Below are 26,776 nucleotides of genomic sequence, written 5' to 3'. Positions count from 1 at the left end.
GTTGCTTTGTTCTTAGATCTACTTTTAGGCTGGATTCACACATGCAATTTTTTAGGCAGTTTTTGATACTAGCAAAAACTAGCGCTGTGGCCCCTTAATTCTAAGGGTTGGTCGGTGTCCTGGCAGTCGGATCCCCATCAGTCAACAAGTGATGGCATATCCTAGTGATATGCCATTACTTGTTATAGTGGTGAAACCCCTTTTAAGTTCATCTCTATCTTGAAAATGGGTTATGGGAAGGGCATTACAGTATCCTACGTATACTATTGAAATTTTTAGGCTGTACAGTATGTGAATAATATTACATAGTATAGACCATCAAAATGTAAGATAAATATAACACTGATCCACCCAGTATGTAGGTTTATTGCATCGTATCATATTATACACTCACCCCAGTATTCCACTGCAGCTGGCTGTAGCCCACACCTTCCAGCAATATATGCATGAGTGGCATCTAATGTAACAGCATCTGCCTCATTACTCTGAAATGGAGAATAGAGACCAGAAAGCTATGGAATGTCTATCTACATATAGTTATATCTATGTTAAATTTTCAAAAAGTGTTTAAAAAAATAATAATAATATATAGATATATATACACGCACAGGCACACGCACACATACATACACACACACTATATAAAGAGAGAGAGAGAGACAAAATATATTATTTATTAATCTATTTATTAAGAATAATTGAAATATATTTTTTCTCTCATATAAAATTAGAAATCAGCCTATTTCTCCTAAGCCTTATCAGATTACCATTGAATGTATTCATGGGTGGGGGGTTCTGTAATTTTGTGACGGCAAGAATAGCGCTGTATGCAACGTTAACTTTAGTTTTTTAATTTATTTTTCATTCTATGCATTGCAGCTGTTTAGTGGTCATTCTATAAAGCTGGCTTTAACCATGAGATTTTTGTCAATTTGAAAGGATCCACCAACAATTTTATGTTTGTGGTGCCTGCCTAATAGTCCCCTGGCAAGAGACATCAGAGAATGATCGTATTTGAACCTGCCTGATCCTATGGCCTGATTCAGACGAATGTGGCGTTTTTGCGCACGCAAAACACGCGGCGTTTTGCCTGCGCAAAAGCCACTTACCTGCTCCGTGGGGCAGCAGATTATGATGCGCGGTTGCGTGCTTTTCGCGCAGCCGGCATCATTATGACACGCTATTTGGATGTTTGTAAACAGAAAAGCACGTGGTGCTTTTCTGTTTACATTCATCCTTTTGACAGCTGTTGCACGAAACAGGCAGTTTGCACGGAAGTGCTTCCGTGCGACCTGCGTGGTTTTCACGCACCCATTGACTTCAATGGGTGCGTGATGCACGAAATACGCTGAGATATTGAACGTGTCGCGCTTTTTACGCAGCGGACAAACGCTGCGCAAAAAGCACGGACTGTCTGTACTGCCCCATAGACTTCTATTGGTCCATGCGAGCTGCGTGAAAACCACGCGGCCTGCACGGACGCAATTCACGTTCGTGTGAATCTGCCCTAAGGCTGTGTTCATACCAGCATCTCCTTTCCGTTGAGGGGTTCCGTCTGAGGTTTTCATCGGGGGGAACCCCTCAATGGAAAGTCAAGCAGAAACCTTAGCTTCCGTTTGCATCATCGTTGATCTCAATGGTGATGGAAACTTTGCTAATGGTTTCCGTTTGTCACCGTTGTGACAGGTTTCCGTTGTTTTGACAGAATCAATAGCGCAGTCGACGGAACCCCTCAAACCTCAGACGGAACCCCACACTGATGTGAACAGGCCCTCCCCCAGAAGTTAAGTGGCACAAGCAGTTTTAGGGGACACTTATCTTCTGTCCCAACTTAAATAAACAAGCTTGTTCAGTATGTCTGTTTATGGAAAAGTCAGGCAGGATAATTGATATTTGGCTGACAGTCTATGGCACGCTGAACCCCAGCTGAGATATTCTCAGTGATATAAGGTGTTTATGTTGCAATGGGTGTGTGGACATAGTCGACTATCTTCATTGTTTGCCGAAATTCTGCTGAAGAATAAAGTTTGCCAATTTGCAAATGCTGAGGATGCAGCATGCTAGTCCTAAGTACTAGTTGTGTGTATTGCTTACATGCCACAAGGACTTCCACCTCTAACACCTCTTGCACACGACCGAGTTCGGGCCGTGAAAAACGGTCCGAGTGTTGGCTGGATTTTCTGGCCGACCACGGTACAGGTGAATGGGACTCCTGGCATCATAGACATTTATGATGCTAGGAGTCCCTGCCTTTCCGCAGAACTGCTGTTCCGTACTGTATCATTTTGTTCAGTACGGAACAGCAGTTCCATGTGGAGTCAGAAACTCCTAGCATCATAAATGTCTATGATGGCAGGAGTCCCGTTCACCTGTACCATGGTCGGGTCGGGAAATCCGGCCAACACACAGACCGTTTTTCACGGCCCGATCTCGGTCGTGTGCAAGAGCACTAAATAGTTGCCAATAAGTATATATTTTTTTATTTGTGTGGTGTGGAAGAGGGTAGAGGAAGGGACTGTCATGGACTCAAAATTGGCCGGATCATTACCAAACCTGATAGAAAATGTATTCTGAATACTGACAGCTACTGTCAACATGATGTGCAAAACTTAAGCTGGCAATACATTTTAAGATTTCTGCCAAAACTGAGCAATTAGCTATATGATAAAATTGTATTTTCTCAAAAAGTCAGAACAAACAGTTGTTACAGACATTATAAAAAAATTTCTCACAATAAATTCCAAGCTGAATACATTTCTGTCATAGCTACTGTCGCTTTTTCTGGACAATTGGATTATTAAAATGTTTACAACAAACTAGGGAATATTTGCACACTAAAACATTCAGAATGTGTACCTTAATCATCTCAATGCATCCAGATAGGGATGTTGCTTGGACACAAACCAAAGGGTCCGACCTTACACTCAGTGCCCAGTCTTCACACTTCCTCAACTCAGCTGAACTAATACAACACCAACGGATAACACTGTGGTCCAGAGAGATACCTGATATGTAAATATGGTTTAGTATGCAAATTATCTAGTTATATATATATTACCTTATTGTCCTTCAGGCAGCACAAAAAGGGTTACGTTTCCATTAATCCCATTGGACAGAAGATTGAGAGTTTATTAATATCTTAAAGAGGCTCTGTCACCAGATTCTCAAATCCCTATCTCCTATTCAGTGGCGTTTTAAGAACAACATGGGCCCTGGGCTACCCAAACTTGGGCCCCCCTTCTCCACCGCCACCCTGCCGCGCCGTAACTATTGCTAACACTACCTTTTTGCACAAGCATTAACAAATGGGTGTTACGATTCCCCTTTCACAGGGCTGTGTCCCTACATACTGACCGTATCACACTGTGCAGGGACACAGCGCCAACCCCCCATGTAGACAGCACCACACACACACACCCCCTGTAGATAGAGCCACACATGCACACACCCATGTAGATAGAGCCACACACACACACACACACACCCCTGTAGCTAGAGCCACACACACCCCACTGTAGATAGAGCCACACACACCCCCCTGTAGATAGAGCCACACACACCCCCCTGTAGATAGAACCACACACACACACCCCTGTAGATAGAGCCACACACACCCCTGTAGATAGAGCCACACACACACCCCTGTAGATAGAACCACACACACACACCCCTGTAGATAGAGCCACACACACCCCTGTAGATGGAGCCACACACACCCCCCTGTAGATAGAGCCACACACACACACACACACACACACACATACCCCTGTAGATAGAGCCACACACACACATACACACACACACACACCCCAGTAGATAGAGCCACACACACACACACACACAGACACACACCCCTGTAGATAGTGCCACACACACACACACGCACCCCTGTAGATAGAGCCACACACACACCCCCTGTAGATAGAGCCACACACACACACAACCCCCTGTAGAGAGCGTCACACAGCCCCCTATAGATAGCATCACACAGCACTCCCCCTTATATATAGTGCCACACAGCGCTCCCCCCCCCCTTGTATATAGTGCTACACTGCAGCCCTGGGATGACATTTTATCCCATATGACTGCTGCAGCCTGTGATTGGCCTGTGATTGGCTGCAGCGGTCACATGGGGTGAAACGTCATCCCAGGAGGCCGGCCTGGACGAAGAAACAGAATTCTGGGCAAGTATAAGATTTTTATTTTTTCTAAATTGCATTTTTATATAACATCTGCTATCTGTTGCAGGCTTTACCTCCCTATTGAATTAAATGGGGCAAACCCGAAATAATGAGCAGCGTTTACGCAAATACAATGGACATGCTGCGGAATAAAAAAACGCACCGCAGGACAATTTCTGATCTTTTTTTTCCCCCACTTATCATTTACGCAGCGTGTAATGAGAATTGTTCACATCTAATCTACTCTGCTGCTACTGTATTAGGGCTTGTCCACACTTAACGGAACTGCTGCGTATTTTCTGCCCGGAAAATACGCAGAATACGGTAGCAGTAAAGTGAGTGAGATTTACCAAATCTCATCCAGACGCTGCGTAAAATTTCCGACCAGACATTTTGTCCTGCGGTGCGTATTTCTCATACTGCAGCATGTCAATTCCTGCTGCGGAAAGTGGACAGAATTGGTGCGTTTTTTCAGAGGAGACGTCACCATCTCCCAACATTGAGAAAAACGCAGCAAAATACGCACCATTTTCTGCAGCAAAAATGCAGGAAATGGTGCTTTTTTTTCTGCAGCAAAATTTCTGCTTGAAATATATATATATACACACGCGCATGCGCACGCGCACGTACACACGAGTATGCACATTAAACACATATAAAGTACACACGAGTATGCACATTATACACATATAAAGTACACACGAGTATGCACATTATACACACGAGTATGCACATTATACACATATAAAGTACACACTGTAAACACACACGAGTATGCACATTATACACATATAAAGTACACACGAGTATGCACATTATACACATATAAAGTACACACTGTAAACACACGAGTATGCACATTATACACATATAAAGTACACACGAGTATGCACATTATACACACGAGTATGCACATTATACACATATAAAGTACACACTGTAAACACACACGAGTATGCACATTATACACATATAAAGTACACACGAGTATGCACATTATACACATATAAAGTACACACTGTAAACACACGAGTATGCACATTATACACATATAAAGTACACACGAGTATGCACATTATTCACATATAAAGTACACACGAGTATGCACATTATACACATATAAAGTACACACTGTAAACACATTATACACATATAAAGTACACACAATTATGCATATTATACACATATAAAGTACACACAGTAAACACACACGAGTATGCACATTATACACACGAGTATGCACATTATACACATATAAAGTACACACTGTAAACACACACGAGTATGCACATTATACACACGAGTATGCACATTATACACATATAAAGTACACACTGTAAACACACACGAGTATGCACATTATACACACGAGTATGCACATTATACACATATAAAGTACACACTGTAAACACACACGAGTATGCACATTATACACACGAGTATGCACATTATACACATATAAAGTACACACTGTAAACACACACGAGTATGCACATTATACACACGAGTATGCACATTATACACATATAAAGTACACACTGTAAACACACACGAGTATGCACATTATACACACGAGTATGCACATTATACACATATAAAGTACACACTGTAAACACACACGAGTATGCACATTATACACACGAGTATGCACATTATACACATATAAAGTACACACTGTAAACACACACGAGTATGCACATTATACACATATAAAATACACACTGTAAACACACACGAGTATGCACATTATACACATATAAAGTACACATTGTAAACACACATGAATATGCCTATTATACACATATGAAGTACACATTGTAAACACACATGCACTTACCTTTTATGTAGGATATTTGTGAGTCTTCACTGCAGCTCTTCTCCTGCTCACAGCCCGACACAGAGCCCACCGACAGTCACCCCTCCCCCATGTCCCGACAGCTAGCAGCAGGAGGAGAGATGTTTAGAGCAGGGAAGGGGGGCTGGAGGGGGAGCTTCTAAAGCAGCACAGAGCACGGCTGCTAAGTAGGAGCGAAGCTCTCCTCGTCTCATGACAGGTGCGGTCCTGGCACCGGGGCTCCCTCCGGTGCTAGCGACACCACTGAGCATGAGGGGGTTAATCTCTGTTTATGTGGCTGCACATCGTTGCTGTGTAAATAAATGTAGAGGAGTGTATGATGCTGACTGGTCACTGATTGGTCAGCGTCATACACGTAAACACACCCAGTTAAAAACACAATACACGCCCAGTTGGACATAACGAAAAAAAAACGCCCAGTTGTCCATTTCAAACCTCATTTGCATATGTATAAAATAGCTCATAACTTGGCCAAAAAGGAAAGTTTTTTTTAAAAAAAAACGTTACTGTTATCTACATTGCAGCGCCGATCACATGCAATAGGAGATAGGGATTTGAGAATCTGGTGACAGAGCCTCTTTAAATTGACAGCCTGACTCCCTATAAAGCTCCCCACAGCACATAAGTCAGACGTGATTTTTTTAATCTGGTGGATAGAAGATACATAAGAGAACAGAATCATTTGACTCCCTCTTCCCTGGTCTGGAGTGAACCTGCCATAGGAACGCCGCTGATGATTTTCCAGCTGGTTCTAAGCAAACACTTTGTGTCACTGCTTTGTGGTATACATACTTTCCCTCCTGTTCATAATGGAGTCTGGAGGAAGTAGTATGGGCTTATCAAGACGCCAGGTATTTATACAATTTATATATCTATGTGATGGCCTATGAGAACTTTACTTGCCGTTTAAGTTTGGCGCTCTCTAGCGCGTGCTGCTTGTTTGCCAGACATTGGTCCCTCCTTATGTGCGCCTCATCTGTCATTGGAGGCGTAGTTGATTGCTGTGCCTCCTGCATTGGTGAGGCCTGGCATTGCGTGCGTAATACATCAGGTGATTCTGACGGCGTTGCGTTTGGCATCATGTGCGTGTACAATCATGTGATCTCAGGAGAGGAGGAGATTCACCTTTTAAAAAGCCATTGTGGAACCAGCCTTAGTAGCGCTGAGCTGGGGCAGTAGAACTTATTGTATAGCACTGTAAGTGCTTTATTACCGGGGGCCTATAACTTTAAAAGTTATCAGACACTAATGTGTTTTTTCTTATCCTGCAGATGTCTAATTTAAGAGGAAAAAGAGCCAGAAAGACCAGGCAAAGAATTTGTTCCAAGTGCTCCCAGCCTCTTCCTGAAGACTGGGATAATGATTTGTGTCAAACTTACTTTGCTTCACAGAAGGATTTATCCACTAATACAGAAATTATTCAGTTTTTTTCTTGGTTCAAATCCTAATTGTCTGTGGCCTTTAACAAGGTCTCTGCAGCTCACAAAGCTAAACGCAGGAGAACAGAGGAAGCATCTGACACTAGCTTATCTCCTGCCACACCCCATACTAAACAGGTGTTACCTGAAGGAGAAGTGTGGTCTGATGACTCGGCCAGTGATGCTGAGGATTGTTACCTGTTTTAAAGCAGTGTACAAACTGCACTCTGAGGCCTCCTGCTCTTGGGAACGTCCCCCCAAAGTTGACGTACCAGAAGTGAAATTAATTCAATAATTCAATGTTTTCATCATAAGAGTTGGCCTTGCTGAGAAATCCTATGGACTGCAAATTAGACTCTTTAATTAAAAGAAGCTATGTAACCAATGCAAATATTTACAAATCTGCTCTTGCAACAGTTCCGGTAGCCCGAGCCCTATGGGTCTGGCTTAGTCAGCTAACGAATGATATCAAAGAGGGGGTCCCTAAGGATGAAATACTACAAAGCATTCCTATGATGAAGTCAGCAGCTCAGTCAGCATGAGTTCCTATGTGATGTACCAATCGACACTCTGAGATTGTCCTCCAAAAATCTGGCGGCCATTAATGCATCACGTCGAGCCTTATGGATCAATTTCTAGAAAGGAGATATACAGTGAAGGAAATAAGTATTTGATCCCTTGCTGATTTTGTAAGTTTGCCCACTGTCAAAGACATGAACAGTCTAGAATTTTTAGGCTAGGTTAATTTTACCAGTGAGAGATAGATTATATATTTTAAAAAAACCAGAAAATCACATAGTCAAAATGATATATATTTATTTGCATTGTGCACAGAGAAATAAGTATTTGATCCCTTTGGCAAACAAGACTTAATACTTGGTGGCAAAACCCTTGTTGGCAAGCACAGCAGTCAGACGTTTTTTGTAGTTGATGATGAGGTTTGCACACATGTTAGATGGAATTTTGGCCCACTCCTCTTTGCAGATCATCTGTAAATCATTAAGATTTCGAGGCTGTCGCTTGGCAACTCGGATCTTCAGCTCCCTCCATAAGTTTTCGATGGGATTAAGGTCTGGAGACTGGCTAGGCCACTCCATGGCCTTAATGTGCTTCTTTTTGAGCCACTCCTTTGTTGCCTTGGCTGTATGTTTCGGGTCATTGTCGTGCTGGAAGACCCAGCCACGAGCCATTTTTAATGTCCTGGTGGAGGGAAGGAGGTTGTCACTCAGGATTTTACGGTACATGGCTCCATCCATTCTCCCATTGATGCGGTGAAGTAGTCCTGTGCCCTTAGCAGAGAAACACCCCCAAAACATAATGTTTCCACCTCCATGCTTGACAGTGGGGACGGTGTTCTTTGGGTCATAGGCAGCATTTCTCTTCCTCCAAACTCGGCGAGTTGAGTTAATGCCAAAGAGCTCAATTTTAGTCTCATCTGACCACAGCACCTTCTCCCAATCACTCTCAGAATCATCCAGATGTTCATTTGCAAACTTCAGACGGGCCTGCACATGTGCCTTCTTGAGCAGGGGGACCTTGCGGGCACTGCAGGATTTTAATGTGTTACCAATGGTTTTCTTGGTGACTGTGGTCCCAGCTGCCTTGAGATCATTAACAAGTTCCCCCCGTGTAGTTTTCGGCTGAGCTCTCACCTTCCTCAAGATCAAGGATACCCCATGAGGTGAGATTTTGCATGGAGCCCCAGATCGATGTCGATTGACAGTCATTTTGTATGTCTTCCATTTTCTTACTATTGCACCAACAGTTATCTCCTTCTCACCCAGCGTCTTACTTATGGTTTTGTAGCCCATTCCAGCCTTGTGCAGGTCTATGGTCTTTTCCCTGACATCCTTAGAAAGCTCTTTGGTCTTGCCCATGTTGTAGAGGTTAGAGTCAGACTGATTAATTGAGTCTGTGGACAGGAGTCTTTTATACAGGTGACCATTTAAGACAGCTGTCTTTAATGCAGGCACCAAGTTGATTTGGAGCGTGTAACTGGTCTGGAGGAGGCTAAACTCTTAATGGTTGGTAGGGGATCAAATACTTATTTCTCTGTGCACAATGTAAATAAATATATATAATTTTGACTATGTGATTTTCTTTTTTTTTTTTTTTATATAATCTATCTCTCACTGGTAAAATTAACCTAGCCTAAAAATTCTAGACTGTTCATGTCTTTGACAGTGGGCAAACGTACAAAATCAGCAAGGGATCAAATACTTATTTCCTTCACTGTATCATCGAAGTATAATTTTTGCTCCTTACCCTTCCATCTGGAAAGTATGTTCGGACCCCAACTTTAAAACATTCTGACAAGATTAAATTAAAATAAAGGTCTTTTCCCAGAACAGCCAGACGTCAAGGGTTTCGTCCTTTCCGCTCCAAATTTAGGAGATTTCCTAAAAACAAAAAAGAGCAGAAACCTTACAACAGAGGCTCCTTTAAAAGGAGGTTTGACAAAAGAAAACAAAGTTTTGGTGCAAAAGGTCTGCATGTCCTTTAAAGAAGTCGGATTCCTGCCGCAAAAGCCCCTAAAAGTGGGCGCAAGGCTTGCCCAGTTGGCTCACGAGTGGTATCTCACATCCTCAGATGGGTATCAGCAGTGGTCAGTCAAGGCTACGTCATAGAATTTCTCGGGATCCCTCCAGACAAGTTTCATCTAAACAGTCCAACTGCTCCGGTGGTGCCCCTTCTTATAGAAGAATTTCTACAGAAAGGTGATCTAGAACATGTGCCTCCAGCTCAACAGTACAAAGGTGTGTGCTCAAGAATCTTCCCAGTCCCCAAACCGGGAGGGAAATGGACCTCACTTATTTAAACAAATATATACAAAAGAAAAAAATCAAGATGTAATCCATTCGGTCTGTCATAGCAGTTCTATCACAAGGGGATTATATTGCTGTAATGACGGGGTAGGGAGGCAGACAGGTGAGCCCTAATCTACCCGCCACTCAGTCCCTGCCTACTTGCACGGCCCGTCCTAGGCAACGGCGTACAACTGGGCGACGGTCCCTACGCTCAATATGTGTACGACAGACAAACAGACAAGGGTACACAGAAGCTAAGGGAAATGAGCAACAGGAGTAGTGGACGAGCCAAGTCAAATCAGGAGTGTACGAGGTACCAAACGCAGAGCAGGAGCGTAGTCAGTAAAGCCAGGGTCAAAATGAAGCAAGGTCAATAATAATAGCAGGAGCAGCAGAGCCAGGAAACAGGAAAGAATCACAGGCAAAGATAAGCAGGAAATGAAGGTATAAATAGGCCAAGGGCGGGAGCTAGAACCGTCTGGCCAGGCTGTGATAGGTTCTCCCACTCCTGAGCCTACCAGCCTGAGTGGTAGCAGATCGAGTCACTCGATCAGACCTAGGAGCAGGTGCAGACTGATTAACCAGGGGCGTCGATACAGAAGCTGTGTCTGGCAGATCCTTTACAATTGCAACCATAAATCTAAATGATGCTTATCTGCATGTACCAATTTTTCCATCTCACAGAATGTTCCCTCGTCTTGGAAACCCGCTGGGAGAAGCAGTTTAGCATTTCCAATTCACTTGCCTGCCGTTTGGACTCAGCTCTGCTCCCAGGATGTTCACAAAAGTCGCAGTGGTGTAGACTGCAGCCCTCAGGTTCAAGGGCATATGCATAATACCATACCTGGACGATTGGCTAATCAGGGTGCCATCCAAAGATCTTCTCCAAATTAATTTACAGACAACTCTGAACACCCTGAGGTTACACGTGTTCCTAGTCAACAGAGAAAAGTCCTGCCTCAAGCCAACCGCTGTCATAAAGTTTCTAAGTTCTAGGTTTCATAATAGATTTTAGACAAATGACGCTCAGGAGACAATTCCCTATCTGAGGACGGGGGTACAGTCTCTAGTATGTCCTCCGAAAGTTTCAGTCTGCCAAGCGATGTCGGTCCTTGTAACACTGACATCGGCAACAGATGCTGTTCCCTGGGCCAAAGCCCACATCAGGAAACTCCAATGGGACATCCTGTTGCAATGGTCCCGCTGTCCCAGCTCGTTGGACAGGATGATTTTCATATCTCCGGAAACCAGGACAGATCTCCTATGGTGGATGAAGATGCAGTTCAAGGGCATGTTTCTTCTTTATCAAGTTCCCCTAATAGTCACAACGGATGCTTCAAATTGGGGCTGGGGTGCCCATGTAGCAGATCGGTGGGTAGAGGGAAAATGGAGCCCAGCGGAAGTTGCTATGCCAGCAAATCTCAAGGAATTGAGAGCGGTGCGTCTAGCTTTGATTCACTTCCAAAATCTTCTGCATGGCAACAGCATCCTCATCCAATCGGACAACTCAGCTGTAGTCTACTATGTGTACAAGCTGGGGAGTACAAGGAGTCGGTCTTTATCCAAAGAGTGTATCTTCATGATGAGGTGGGCAGAGAGGACAGTATCAAAGATGTCGGCAGTGCATATCAAAGGTTCACTGAATATCAAAGACGACTTCCTCAGCAGGAACAAAATTCTCCCAACAGAATGGAGCCTCAAAAGGAGGATGTTCCAACAGATCACTTCCATCATGGGCATGCCAGAAATGGACCTGATGGAGACAAGGGAGAATGCACAACTTCCTACCTTTTGCTCCCTCAACAGAGCGGATGTGCCATACAAGCTGGATGCTCTGTCCTTTGATCCCACAAATTCCTCTGTTTTCCCCCCTCTGCCTCTAATCCAGAGTGTCATGCAAAAAAAATCAATAGAGAACAAACAACAGTAATAGCAGTGTTACCGTTTTGGCCCAGGAGAATATGGTTTCCCCAATTGCTCACACTATCCAAGGGAGAGTATTGGAAACTACCAATCCAGAGGGATCTCCTCTCCCAGAAGGGGATAGTGCATCCAGAACAATCCAGATTATATCTGACTGCTTGGAAGCTGAAATGGGTCCCTGAGAGAAGCAGGGTTCTTGGAAGATGTAATAAAAACCTTGTCATCTGCCCGTAAACCTAATACCAACAGAGTCTATAATTGAGTATGGGGCATTTACTCATCATAGGTGTCACTGAAAGGTCTGCTTCCTTCTTCAGTTCCAGCTCTCCTTCAGTTTCTTCAAGAGGGTCTTTAAAAGGGCTTAAAATTCAACACTCTGAAAGAACAATTCACAGCCATAAATTCTTCCCTAGGAGGTCTATATTCTAATAATTTAATTATTCAAAGATTCTTCAAAGGAGTGAAGAAAATCACACCTCTGATGCAGTATACAGCTCCATTTTGGGATTTGGCAGTGGTCCTTCAAAGCTTGTCATCGTCTCCTTTTGAACTAATTCAGGACATTTCAATGCAATTGCTATCTTGGAAAATGTTGTTTCTTGTAGCCATAGCCTGAGCTAGGCGTGTGAGTGAGATACAAGCCTTCTCTTGCAAGCCTCCTTATCTACGTAACCTCAATTACCGCTTGGCCCTTAGAACAATGCCTGGATTCCTGCCTAAGGTATCCTCTAAGGGGCTGTTCACATCAAAGTTGCCCTTCTGTTGAGGGGTTCTGTCGGAGGTTTCCGTCGGGTTAACCCCTCAACGGAAAGGCAAACGGAAACCTAAGCTTCCGCTCCCCTCACGATTGATGTCAATGGTGACAGAAACATTGCTAAAGGTTCCTTTTGTCACCGTTGTTACAGGGTTCCGTTGTTTTTACAGAACTCTGTCACAACGGTGACAAACGGAAACCATTAGCTAGGTTTCCGTCACAATTGAGTACAATGGTGAGGGAAACAGAACCTAAGGTTTTCGTTTGCCTTTATGTTAAGGGATTAACCCGACAGAAACCTCATACGGAACCCCTCAGCGGAGAGGAACGGTGATGTGAACACAGCCTAACCTTGCTGTTAACCAAGAAGTAATGCTTCCTGTTCTTTGTGCAAATCCTCAGGAAGAAAGTCAGCAGAAACTTCATGTCTTAGGTGTCTGGAGAGCAGTTATATGCTACATTGATAAAGTGTAACTTTATCGATTATCAGAAGCGTTGTTTTTTTCGTTTCAGGGCACTAACAAAGATCATAAAGCTAGTAAGGCTACTCTAGCGAGGTGGATTTCAAAGTGTTATCAACTTCAAGGTCTGGTCAGTTCGGTCCAAATAAAAGCTCATTCTAGCAGGTAAACATCTACGTCATGGGCAGAGTTTGCACATATCTCTCTAGATCAAACCTGCAAGGTGGCTGTGTGGTCAAGTCCAGATACCTTCATCAGGCATTATCGTCTAGACATAAGTGCTTCAGTAGGCTCAGCCCTTGGGGAAAAAGTGCTAAAATCTGCGTGTCCAGTACCCTCCCTTGATATTACTTCTTAAAGAGGCTCTGTCACCACATTATAAGTGCCCTATATTATACATAATGTAGATTACAGCAGTGTTTTTTATTAGTTATGACCTATATTAACTTTATGCTAATGAGTTTCTTAATGGACAACTGGGCGTGTTTTACTTTTTGGCCAAGTGGGCGTTGTACAGAGGAGTGTATGACGCTGACCAATCAGTGACCAATCAGCGTCTTACACTTCTCCCCATTCATTAGAACAGCACATAGCGATATAGCTATATCGCTATGTGCAGCCACATAAACACACTATAACGCTACTGCAGTGTCCTGACAATGAATATACATTACCTCCAGCTAGGACGGGATGTCTATTCAGAATCCTGTCACTTCTGTAGCGTCTCTGTGATATTTACAGCAAGGCAAGCGTAATCTCGCGAGATTACGATGTAACCTGTAATTTCAAACGAGATTACGCTTGCCTTGCTGTAAATATCACAGAGACGCTACAGAAGTGACAGGAGTCTAAATAGACATCACGTCCTAGCTGGAGGTAATGTATATTCATTGTCAGGACACTGCAGTAACGTTATAGTGTGTTTATGTGGCTGCACATAGCGATATAGCTATATCGCTATGTGCTGTTCTAATGAATGGGGAGAAGTGTATGACGCTGATTGGTCACTGATTGTTAGTAATTTTTTTTTCTAAACGTTAATCTAAAAGTTGTTTCAAATCGCTTAAAACATTGATTTATTTAAAAAAAAAAACAAAAAAAAACATTTTGTTTTAAAGTTGTACATAGACTTAAGTAAGACACCAATATTATGAATGGCACATGGTAGGCAAGAGGCCATGTTACAGATTTTGCATAGGGGCCCAAGAGAGTCCCCAGGTAAACTGTGGTATTAAGTCAACCGAAAGACGAATGTTTACAACTAAGCCAGAAAACAACCATTTACATGTTAGAATTTAATGACAAAAAAATTTGAAAATGAGTAAAAAATTTATAATTTTTATGTTTGAAAAATCTATTTCCACTAATAACGAATGATATTTTTATTGATCAGTGTTGACCAATGTCTTTACATTAAGCAATTATTGTTACTAATACTTGTAATCGTTCAGATCTTAACAAAAAGGGTAAAGACACACGTAGCGGTCGCAATGTGACCATGCTAACACACTGACTTAAAGTGTTTTTCCGAGATCCTCCCCCCCTAAAAAAAAAATATGATCAATGCAGTTTCCTCCCTGTAGACAACTGCTGACACTTTTTCTTCAAGAATGCTACCATCCATCATCTCACTGCAGATCAAACAGTTACTACAGTACTGATCAGTCACAGGGAGAATAAACATTTACAATGAGTGACTCACAGGTGAAGTCTTCGATTCTTTTTAGTTATTTTTCTCTTTTCTCCTCCATCCGGTCCAGGCATCTATAATGACTTCTCCCGGCCACAGCCCATTTCTGCAGAGTTTGCTGCTCAGATGTCTCCGACTCCTCACCTTTCCAACACTTCCGCACCTATAAACGAAGATAAAATTCTCATGGTGCCACGCACTACGCCCCTAAATATAATAGTATCACAAACAATACACACTCACAATGCCGGCTGTAGATAGCGCCAGTCCCAATTCCCTCTGTAGATAAAGCCAGTCACACTGCCAGCTGTGGATAGCGCCAGTCACAATTCCCCCTGTAGATAAAGCCAGTCACACTGCCAGCTTTGGATAGCACCAGTCACAATGCCCTCTGTAGATAGCGTCAGTCACAATGCGCCCTGTAGATAGCGACAGGCACAATGCCTCCTGTTGATAGAACCTGTCACAATGCCCTTGTAGATAATGCCACTTGTAGATAGCGCCAGTCACAATGCCCCCTGTACATATTACCCTGTGTAGATAGCACCCCTGTAGATATTGCCCCTGTAGAAAGCGGCCCTTGTAAATATTGCCCCAACAGTGCAAACAGAGCAAAAAAAACAACATTCTCACCTGTCCCCGCTCCCGCGCCGTCCTACAGCAATGTCATCCAGCGTAACGGCGCAGTCATCGCGCCGAATGCGTCATTAGTAAAGTGCCAAATGGGAGGAAGGAAACAGGTAGTTCCCTGTCTCGCCAGCACTAGAGTAAGCAATTGTATCGGATACAATTGGGTGAGAGGTCCTGCTTCACCCCGAATCTCTGAACTGGCTGTAATTTTATAAGCCGGTACGGGAGAACCGGGGTGAACTGGGCCCCCTTTTAGCCTCTGGCCCTGGGCATTTGCCCAGATTGCACTCATTTTAATCTGCCCCTGTACGATCCACGCAGTAAAAGAAGACACCCACATAAGGTAACATCACTAGTGGCGTGCGGTATACTGGTCTAGGATTATTGGCTCCTAGACCATGTGATTGGTATACAGCGCGGCACTGGAAGATGGAGAAAATGTGACATCACCGGTCACGTGACCATCAGGGAGCACCGAGATCGTGTGCACTTTCTGAAATGTAAGTACATTTCAACTTTAGTGTGTGGGAGAGTGTAGAATTAGTGGCCAAATAAAAATGTAAATTGGAAAACCCCTTTAATGCAAATCGCCATAGTGTTTAAATGATTATTAATATTTGTGTGTTATTTTTATATTATACTGCTGCTCACCTGCAAAAATGTGCGGACATTATCAAGCCTTTTTTTGTGGTAAAACAGCATGTTGGATCAATGATCAGCCGTGCCTATCGCCCACTATGTGTGTCTTTACCCTGATGGATACATGGAGTTCGACCTTTAGTTTGGTATATCTAATTATGAACTCTGTCATATTATGTAGTGTACAGTCCTTAGAGACAAACAAATTATTTAGGGATAAGAAGGTAACAGAATAAGGGGGTAGATGTTCTTTATATCTCACCTTCATGTCCTAATTCCTTTAAGAGTGCCATATAGTCCAAGCCCAATATGTCTGTCATATCTACATCATCTGTTAAAACCTGCAGACTTTGTGTAGAGTCATGAAACAGAAGATTTTGCCCGCCAAAATTTTCTGATGTATAGAGAGAAAAGCGGCTCTTCTGTTTTCCGTTTCTACCAAAAAAATTCTGATCAGACAAAAAAAATGTTAATTGCTGATTACCACATTTAAATAGATTTTGTTGTACCCTTTTTCTGTCATTGTTTATATACATATTCCATAGCGATGTATAGAGTTGGCAATCTCATTGGTCCTTGTCCACAGTTATGTTACATACAGGCCAATTTAATAGGAAGAGTTAAAAATGAACCTATCAGTGTGTTTTTAGAGTGCAGATGTTGCCCGTGGACATACAATGTATTCGGAAACTCTTTAGAGCCTTTACATTTTTTCACATTTTGTTAGGTTGAGGCCTTGTGCTAAAATAAAATAAAAATTAACGTTTTTCCCCATCATTCTGTACTCCATACCCCATAATGACAAAGTGAAAACAGAATGTTAATAATCTTTGCTTATTTATTCAAAAGGAAAAACTAAAATATTGCATTGACATAAGTTTTCAGATCCTTTACCCAGCACTTCGTTTAAGCACCTTTGGCAGTGATAACAGCCTTGAGTCTTCTTGGGCATGATGCCACAAGGTTTGCACACCTGGATTTGGGGATTTTCTGCCATTCTTTTCTGCAGATCCTCTCGAGCTCCATCAGGGTGGATGGGAAACATCGGTGGACAGCTATTTTCAGTTCTCTCCAGAGATGTTTGATTGAGTTCAAGTAAGGGCTCTGGCTGGGCTACTCAAGAACATTCACAGAGAAGTCCCTTAGCAACCCCTGTGATGTCTTGGCCCAGTCTGAGGTCCAGAGCACACTGGATCAGGTTTTCATTAATAATATCTCTGTATTTTGCCCCATTCATGTTTCCTTCGACTCTGACCAGTCTCCCTCTCCCAGCCGCTGAAAAACACCTTTACAGCATGATGCTGCCACCACCATGCTTCACTGTAGGGATGGTATTAGGCAGGTGATGAGCAGTGTCTGGTTTCCTCCAGACATGACGTTTAGAATTGAGGCCAAAAAGTTCAATCTTGGTATCATCAGACCACAAAATCTTGTTTCTCACAGTCTGAGTCCTTTAGGTGCTTTTCTGCAAATTCCAGCCAGGCTTTCATGTGTATTTTACTCAGGAGAAGCTTCTTTCTGGCCACTCTGCCATTAAGCCCAGATTGGTGGTGTGCTGCATTGGTGGTTGACCATATGGAAGTTTCTCCCATCTGCACACAGGATCTTTGAAGCTCAGCCAGAGTGACCATTGGGTTCTTGGTCACCTCTCTTAGCAAGGTCCTTCTCCCTTGATTACTTACTTTCGTGGGACGGCCAGCTCTAGGAAGAGTCCTGTTTGTTCCAAACTTCCTCCACTTAAGAATTATGGAGGCCACTGCACTCTTGGGAACTTTTAGTGCAGCAGAATTTTTTTTGTACCTGTAACGACGGGGGTAGGAAAACGGACAAGTGAGCCCTAATCTACCCGCCACTCTGTCCCTGCCTACTTGCAACGACCTGCCCTAGGCGACGGGGTACAACTGGGCGGCGGTCCCTACGCTCAGTAAGTGCACGAGACAAACATACAAGGGAATACAAGCAAAGAGAAAGGGGCAGTTGCCCACGGCAACACCGTGAGCAACCAGAGTGGTGAACGAGCCAAGTCAAACCAGGAGTGCACGAGGTACCAAACGCAGAGCAGGAGAGTAGTCAGTAAGCCAGGGTCAGTATGGAGCAGGATCAAATAGTAGGAGCTGTAGCTGGGCCAGGAAACCACACGAGAAGAATCACAAGCAAAGGAGGAACAGGAAAGGCAGGTATAAATATACAGAGGGCGGGAGCTAGCTCCGTCTGGCCAGGTTGCGATAGGCTCTCCCACTCCTAAGCCTGCCATCCTGAGTGGTGGAAGATGGAGTCAGTCTCAGAGACGTAGATTCAGGTGCAGACTGATTAAAGGGAACCTGTCACCAGCATTTTAGCTATAAAGCCAGCAATACCTGGTGAAAGTGGGTGAAAAATCATTGTCATCTAAGCTATAAATATGTTCTAAGTAAGCTCTGTAGCTTTAGTATTCCGTTTTTCAGTGGTCCCAAGCCATATGCAAATGAGCAGAAAAAAGTCAAATCTTCATCTGAAAAGAGTCAGATTTTCATTCCTCCAGCATCTCAGAGTGGACTCCACCTCCTTCTTTTTGATTGACAGCTCCTTAGCCAGTCAGGGCCAGACAGGTGGCAACGGTGGGCGGGGTTAAGAAGCTGCATCCCAGAGGGAAAAATAATTACCATAAAAGGCGGGAAGAGTTTAAACGACGATATTTACAGACAGAGGAGGACTTCAGGAAAGAAGAGAACAGGAACGCACTCTGGACAGCTGCGGCCATTGAGGGGTCAGGCGAGTTTAACAGGTAAGATGTTGATGACAGGATCCCTTTAACTATGGGAGTTAACCCCGAAGCTGTGCCTGGCAGATCCTTTACAGTACCCCCCCCTTTTATGAGGGGCCACCGGACCCTTTCTAAGTGGACCTGGTTTACTGGGGAAACGAAGGTGGAACTTCCTGACCAATACCCCAGCGTGAACATCCCGGGCGGGTACCCAAGTCCTCTCCTCAGGCCCGTATCCTCTCCAATGGACCAGGTACTGGAGGGAGCCTTGGACCATCTTGCTGTCCACAATCTTGGCCACCTCGAATTCCACCCCCTCAGGGGTGAGAACGGGAACAGGAGGTTTCCTCGAGGGAGCCAAGGACGGGGAGCAGCGTTTAAGGAGGGAGGCATGAAACACGTCGTGTATACGAAAAGATGGGGGTAACTCCAGCCGGAAGGAGACAGTATTGAGGACCTCAATGACCTTATACGGCCCAATAAATCGGGGAGCAAACTTCTTGGACGGGACCTTGAGACGCAAGTTCCTAGACGATAACCACACCAGATCCCCGACCATAAACAAGGGGTTAGCAGAACGTTTTCTATCAGCCTGAGTTTTTTGTACGCTCTGGGACGCCTCTAGGTTCTTCTGAACCTGGGCCCAGACTGTGCACAGTTCCCGATGAACGACCTCTACCTCGGGATTGTTGGAACTACCAGGTGAAACGGAGGAGAACCATGGATTAAAACCAAAATTACAGAAAAAGGGGGAGACCCCTGACGAGTTACTGACCCGGTTATTAAGGGAAAATTCAGCGAGGGGAATGAATGAGACCCAATCATATTGACAGTCAGAGATAAAACACCTTAAATATTGTTCTAGAGATTGATTAGTCCTCTCAGTTTGGCCATTGGTTTCAGGATGGAAGGCAGAGGAGAAGGACAGATCAATCTCCAACTTTTTACAGAAGGCTCTCCAAAACAATTAAACAAATTGTACCCCTCTGTCCGAAACAATATTGACAGGGACCCCATGGAGACGCAGGATGTGTTTGACAAACAAGGTAGCTAACGTCTTGGCGTTGGGTAGTTTCTTGAGGGGCACAAAGTGGCACATCTTACTGAAGCGGTCTACTACCACCCACACCACCGACTTGCCTTGGGATGGAGGCAAATCGGTGATAAAATCCATGGAGATATGTGTCCAAGGTCTCTGGGGAATGGGCAACGAACGTAGTAAGCCCGCTGGTCGGGACCTGGGAGTCTTGGACCTAGCACAAACCTCACAAGCGGCGACGTAGGCCTTAACGTCTTTAGGCAACCCAGGCCACCAATAGTTTCTGGTAATGAGGTGTTTGGTACCCAGGATGCCTGGATGACCAGATAGTGCGGAGTCATGATTTTCCCTAAGTACCCTTAGCCGGTATTGCAGGGGAACAAACAGCTTGTCCTCAGGAAGGTTCCCGGGAGCTGAACCTTGATCAGCCGCAATTTCAGAGACTAAATCAGAATCAATAGAAGAAATGATTATACCAGGAGGCAAAATACAAGCAGGATCTTCCTCCGAAGGAGGGCTGGCCATGAAGCTACGCGACAGTGCATCGGCCTTAATATTTTTAGACCCAGCCCTATAGGTAACCAAAAAGTTGAATCTGGTAAAAAATAGCGCCCATCGAGCTTGTCTCGGGTTTAGCCTCCGGGCAGATTCTAGGAAAACCAGATTCTTGTGGTCGGTAAGGACCGTTACCTGGTGCCTAGCCCCCTCCAGGAAGTGGCGCCATTCTTCAAATGCCCATTTAATGGCTAAGAGTTCGCGGTTGCCAATATCATAGTTACTCTCAGTGGGCGAAAACTTCCTGGAGAAGTAGGCACAGGGGCGGAGATGGGTGAGGGACCTGGTACCCTGGGACAAGACAGCCCCCACTCCTACCTCGGATGCGTCAACTTCCACAATAAATGGCTCCATTTGGTTGGGCTGAACCAGCACCGGGGCCGAGATAAAGCACTTCTTAAGGACCTCAAAAGCCTGGACAGCCTCAGAAGGCCAGTGGAGGAGATCAGCACCTTTGCGAGTCAGGTCCGTAAGAGGCTTAGCGATGACCGAGAAGTTAGCAATAAATCTCCTGTAATAATTAGCGAACCCCAAAAAACACTGTAACGCCTTCAGGGAGGCAGGTTGGACCCATTCCGCCACAGCCTGAACCTTGGCGGGATCCATGCGGAATTCATGAGGAGTGAGGATTTGACCCAAAAATTGTATCTCCTGTACCCCAAACACACATTTTTCGGTTTTCGCAAACAGTTTGTTTTCCCGAAGGACCTGGAGCACCTTCCTGACATGCTCAATGTGGGAGGACCAGTCCTTGGAAAACACCAGTATGTCATCAAGGTACACTACAAGAAATATCCCCAGGTAATCTCTCAAAATCTCATTTATGAACTTCTGGAAGACCGCAGGAGCATTACACAACCCAAAGGGCATGACGAGGTATTCGAAATGACCTTCGGGCGTGTTAAACGCAGTCTTCCACTCATCCCCCTCTTTGATGCGGATAAGGTTATACGTCCCCCGTAGATCAAACTTAGAGAACCATTGGGCCCCCTGAACCTGATTAAAGAGATCAGGAATCAAAGGAAGGGGATACTGGTTCCTTACAGTGACCTTATTCAGGTTACGGTAGTCAATGCATGGCCTAAGACCACCATCCTTCTTCCCTACGAAGAAGAAGCCAGCACCTACCGGAGAAGTAGAGGGGCGAATGTAACCCTTGGCCAGGCATTCCTGGATATACTCTCTCATGGCTTCACGTTCGGGACAAGAAAGATTAAATATCCTACCCTTAGGAAGTTTAGCTCCTGGTACCAATTCGATAGCGCAATCGTATTCTCTATGAGGAGGTAACACTTCGGAGGCCTCCTTAGAGAAAACATCAGCGAAGTCCTGAACAAACTCGGGTAGCGTGTTCACCTCCTCAGGGGGAGAAATAGAATTAACAGAAAAACATGACGTAAAACATTCATTACCCCATTTGGTAAGCTCCCCAGTATTCCAGTCAAACGTGGGATTATGCAACCAGGGAAGGCCTAAAACCAAATCGGACGATAATCCCTGCATCAACAGTACAGAGCACTCCTCCAAATGCATGGAGCCAACAAGGAGTTCAAAAACAGGGGTATGCTGTGTAAAATAACCATTAGCAAGAGGAGTGGAGTCGATACCCACTACCGGGACAGGTTTAGGCAAATCAATCAAAGGCATAGCAAGAGACATAGCAAATTCCACAGACATGATATTAGCAGAGGACCCTGAATCCACGAAGGCACTGCCGGTAGCAGACCTACCACCAAAAGAGACCTGAAAGGGAAGCAAGATCTTATTACGTTTCATATTTACGGGAAATACCTGTGCGCCCAAGTGACCTCCCCGATGATCACTTAGGCGCGGAAGTTCTCTGGCTGCATTTTTACGCTTAGGACAGTTGTTCACATGATGCTTGTCATCCCCACAGTAGAAGCAGAAACCATTCTTCCTGCGGAATTCTCTACGTTGTTGGGGGGACACGGAGGCCCCGAGTTGCATAGGTACCTCTGAGTCTTCCGGGGAGGAACGAAGCAACGGAACCTCGGGAGGCATCATGGGGGAGTCGGAGGAGAAAACACATAAACGTGCACGTTGTCATTCCCTGAGACGTCGGTCGAGTCGTACTGCTAAAGCCATAACCTGGTCTAGGGAGTCAGAAGAGGGATAGCTAACTAGCAGGTCTTTCAGGGCATTCGACAGACCCAACCTAAACTGGCACCTTAAGGCAGGGTCATTCCACCGAGAAGCTACGCACCACTTCCTAAAGTCAGAACAATACTCCTCAACAGGTCTCTTACCCTGACGTAAGGTCACCAGCTGACTCTCGGCAAAGGCAGTCCTGTCAGTCTCGTCATAAATGAGTCCGAGAGCAGAAAAGAAACGATCAACGGAGGAAAGTTCAGGGACGTCAGGAGCCAAGGAGAAGGCCCACTCTTGGGGCCCTTCATGGAGCCGGGACATAATTATACCCACCCGCTGGCACTCAGAACCTGAGGAATGAGGCTTTAAGCAAAAGTAAAGCCTACAACTCTCCCGAAAGGAGAGAAAAGCCCTCCGGTCCCCTGAGAACCGGTCGGGCAACTTGAGGTGGGGTTCAAGAGGTGAGGTGAGGGGAACTACCAAGGTAGCATCAGGCTGGTTGACCCTCTGAGCCAGGGCCTGGACCTGTAGGGAGAGACCCTGCATTTGCTGAGCCAGGGTCTCAAGGGGGTCCATAGTGGAGTCAGGGACCAGGGCAGACTAGGTATGGGCTTGTGATTATGTAACGACGGGGGTAGGAAAACGGACAAGTGAGCCCTAATCTACCCGCCACTCTGTCACTGCCTACTTGCAACGACCCGCCCTAGGCAACGGGGTACAACTGGGCGGCGGTCCCTACGCTCAGTAAGTGCACGAGACAAACATACAAGGGAATACAAGCAAAGGGAAAGGGGCAGTTGCCCACGGCAACACCGTGAGCAACCAGAGTGGTGAACGAGCCAAGTCAAACCAGGAGTGCACGAGGTACCAAACGCAGAGCAGGAGAGTAGTCAGTAAGCCAGGGTCAGTATGGAGCAGGATCAAATAGTAGGAGCTGTAGCTGGGCCAGGAAACCACACGAGAAGAATCACAAGCAAAGGAGGAACAGGAAAGGCAGGTATAAATAGACAGAGGGCTGGAGCTAGCTCCGTCTGGCCAGGCTGCGATAGGCTCTCCCACTCCTAAGCCTGCCATCCTGAGTGGTGGAAGATGGAGTCAGTCTCAGAGACGTAGATTCAGGTGCAGACTGATTAACTATGGGAGTTAACCCCGAAGCTGTGCCTGGCAGATCCTTTACAGTACCCTTCTTTAGATCTGTGCCTCCACACAATCCTGTCTCTGAGCTCTACAGGCAGTTCTCTTCTAGTCATGGCTTGGTTATTGCTCTGATATTGTCAGCTGTGAGACCTTCTATAGACAAGGGTGCGTCTTTCCAAATCATGTCCAATCAAATGAATGTACCACAGGTGGACTCCAATCAAGGTATAGAAACATTTAAAATATGATCTAGAGAAATGGGAGGCCCCAGAGCTAAATGTCAAGTGTCATAGCAAAGGGTCTAAATACTTATGTCCATGTGAAATTTCTAAAATTTTGTTTTCACTTTGTCAAAATAAGGTATTAAGTGGAGAATAATGGGGAAAAACATTTTTAATTTTTTTATATTTTAGCACAATGCCTCAACATAAGAAAATGTGAAAAAAGTGAAAGGGTCTGAAGACTTTCCGAATGCACTATATTTATACCCAGTAGCTTACTGTTTCAGTTCTAAACAAAACAGTATTAGCAGTGATTTTTCGTTTACTAAGACCAGGGTAAAGATGTCACTGGAAGGACCGAATTTGTATGTACAACTTGATAGGCTATCAATACATACAAGTATATGGTTATTCTAGAATTGCTAAAACTAAATTAATAATAATTCTATCATATTTGTATCCAAAATCTGTATTATATATGGCCCTTATATTTGCACATAGTAAAGAAGGAGTGTAAGGATTTGTTCACATGGCTTGTACTTGACACGTTTTTGCCGCATTTTACGCGCCGAATAAAGCGTCAAACGCATGCTTGAATTGGAAACCGCGTTTTTGACACGTTTACACGTAGTTTTTTTTAGCGCCGTGTGAACAAGGCCTAACTAGGATTCATGGGGCCCCGTAGCAAGGACAAGGATGGGCCTTCACAACCTAGATGATAGTAAATTGTACTTCAGAAAACTATACAGGAGATATATAGTAGTGTTATATTAGAAAAGGAGAACCTACATGAGACAAAAACATATCACGTTTTTGCCCTACAGTTCGGAAAGTTTCTGACGCACATGCCAAACGTGTCCATAGGGCTCCATTATTCAGATTGTGGCTAAATGTGTATCCTTTGGGTCTCCGTCGGGTTGGTCTACGTTAGTATACCTTTTTTTTTAAAGATGAATTAGTAGACTATGCTGTTTTAATACATCGGATCCTGCAAAGAAAGGTATATTGTGCAGTACACATTTTTTTTAATATGAGAGCCTATGGTGGATTTATGACACTGTATGGCATACACCACAGGCATACTTTTAAAGAGGCTCTGTCACCAGATTTTGCAACCCCTATCTGCTATTGCAGCAGATAGGCGCTGCAATGCAGATTACAGTAACGTTTTTATTTTAAAAAAACGAGCATTTTTGGCCAAGTTATGACCATTTTTGTATTTATGCAAATGAGGCTTGCAAAAGTCCAAGTGGGCGTGTTTAAAGTAAAAGTCCAAGTGGGCGTGTATTATGTGCGTACATTGGGGCGTTTTTACTACTTTTACTAGCTGGGCGTTCTGACGAGAAGTATCATCCACTTCTCTTCAGAACGCCCAGCTTCTGGCAGTGCAGACACAGCCGTGTTCTCGAGAGATCACGCTGTGTCGTCACTCACAGGTCCTGCATCGTGTCGGACGAGCGAGGACACATCGGCACCAGAGGCTACAGTTGATTCTGCAGCAGCATCGGCGTTTGCAGGTAAGTCGATGTAGCTACTTACCTGCAAACGCTGATGCTGCTGCAGAATCAACTGTAGCCTCTGGTGCCGATGTGGCCGACACGATGCAGGACCTGGGGCAGGAAGTGAGTGACGTCACAGCGTGATCTCTCGAGAACACGGCTGTGTCTGCACTGCCAGAAGCTGGGCGTTCTGAAGAGAAGTGGATGATACTTCTCGTCAGAACGCCCAGCTAGTAAAAGTAGTAAAAATGCCCCGATGTACGCACATAATACACGCCCACTTGGACTTTTACTTTAAACACGCCCACTTGGACTTTTGCAAGCCTCATTTGCATAAATACAAAAATGGTCATAACTTGGCCAAAAATGCTCGTTTTTTTAAAATAAAAACGTTACTGTAATCTACATTGCAGCGCCGATCTGCTGCAATAGCAGATAGGGGTTGCAAAATCTGGTGACAGAGCCTCTTTAACACATACATCATGAGCTTTTTAATAGCTTTTCATGACATATACATTAAACGGATACCATTATAGTCTATAGGCGACGGATACATTAAACGTAAGCCTAATATTGGCATCCGTCACCCAATAGTGGCATATGTCACTATAATGGTATCCGTTAGACAATACGTCATGAACTCTTATGTCCCCAGTTTAAGACATATGTGTTTAACAGATAACATTAAACTCTATGGAGACATATGCTACTGTTAGCCATTCGTCACGGCCTACGTTTAACGTATACGTATATGCCTGGAAGCCTTTTCCCGACGTATACATCAATTGTGTTGTGACTTTAGGCTTCGTATGCAGAAAACGTGTTGTGAACTTAGCCTTACTTGTTTTTACCCACAAAAAGGAGTGATGTTCTTGCACTTGACTGGGTGCCATCAGCCTCTGGGCCCCATAGCAACTGCTGTAGCTGCTACGACTATAATTACGCCCATGCAGCCCTGTTATTTTGGTCCTGATATATGCGCTTTATATGTCATTGATACATGCTCTCTGGCTCTATTATTTGTGCTCCGTATGTGTTTTTTCATTTTGCTTACTGTATGGCCCTGTTATTTTTGCACTGGATTACCCTTTTATTTACACAATGTGTATTAGCAC

At 44.4% G+C, this 26,776-nt stretch overlaps 1 protein-coding gene across 3 annotated transcripts in view; it reads right to left on the bottom strand.

The window, feature by feature from the left end:
- LOC142743350 (serotransferrin-like) overlaps nucleotides 1-26,776 on the bottom strand; it is a 65,359-nt gene that overhangs the window by 24,169 nt on the left and 14,414 nt on the right. For all 3 annotated transcript variants that reach the window (XM_075854058.1, XM_075854040.1, XM_075854048.1), the window contains 3 exons: nucleotides 16,621-16,807; nucleotides 2,857-3,005; nucleotides 395-485 (listed from right to left, as the gene is read on the bottom strand). In XM_075854058.1, coding sequence (XP_075710173.1) covers nucleotides 395-485; nucleotides 2,857-3,005; nucleotides 16,621-16,807 — 427 coding nt within the window. The remainder of the gene's footprint in view (nucleotides 1-394; nucleotides 486-2,856; nucleotides 3,006-16,620; nucleotides 16,808-26,776) is intronic.

Source organism: Rhinoderma darwinii, chromosome 1, assembly GCF_050947455.1.
Source record: "Rhinoderma darwinii isolate aRhiDar2 chromosome 1, aRhiDar2.hap1, whole genome shotgun sequence".
Taxonomy (NCBI): Eukaryota; Metazoa; Chordata; class Amphibia; order Anura; family Rhinodermatidae; genus Rhinoderma; species Rhinoderma darwinii.
This window is presented reverse-complemented; position numbering and strand designations above follow the sequence as displayed.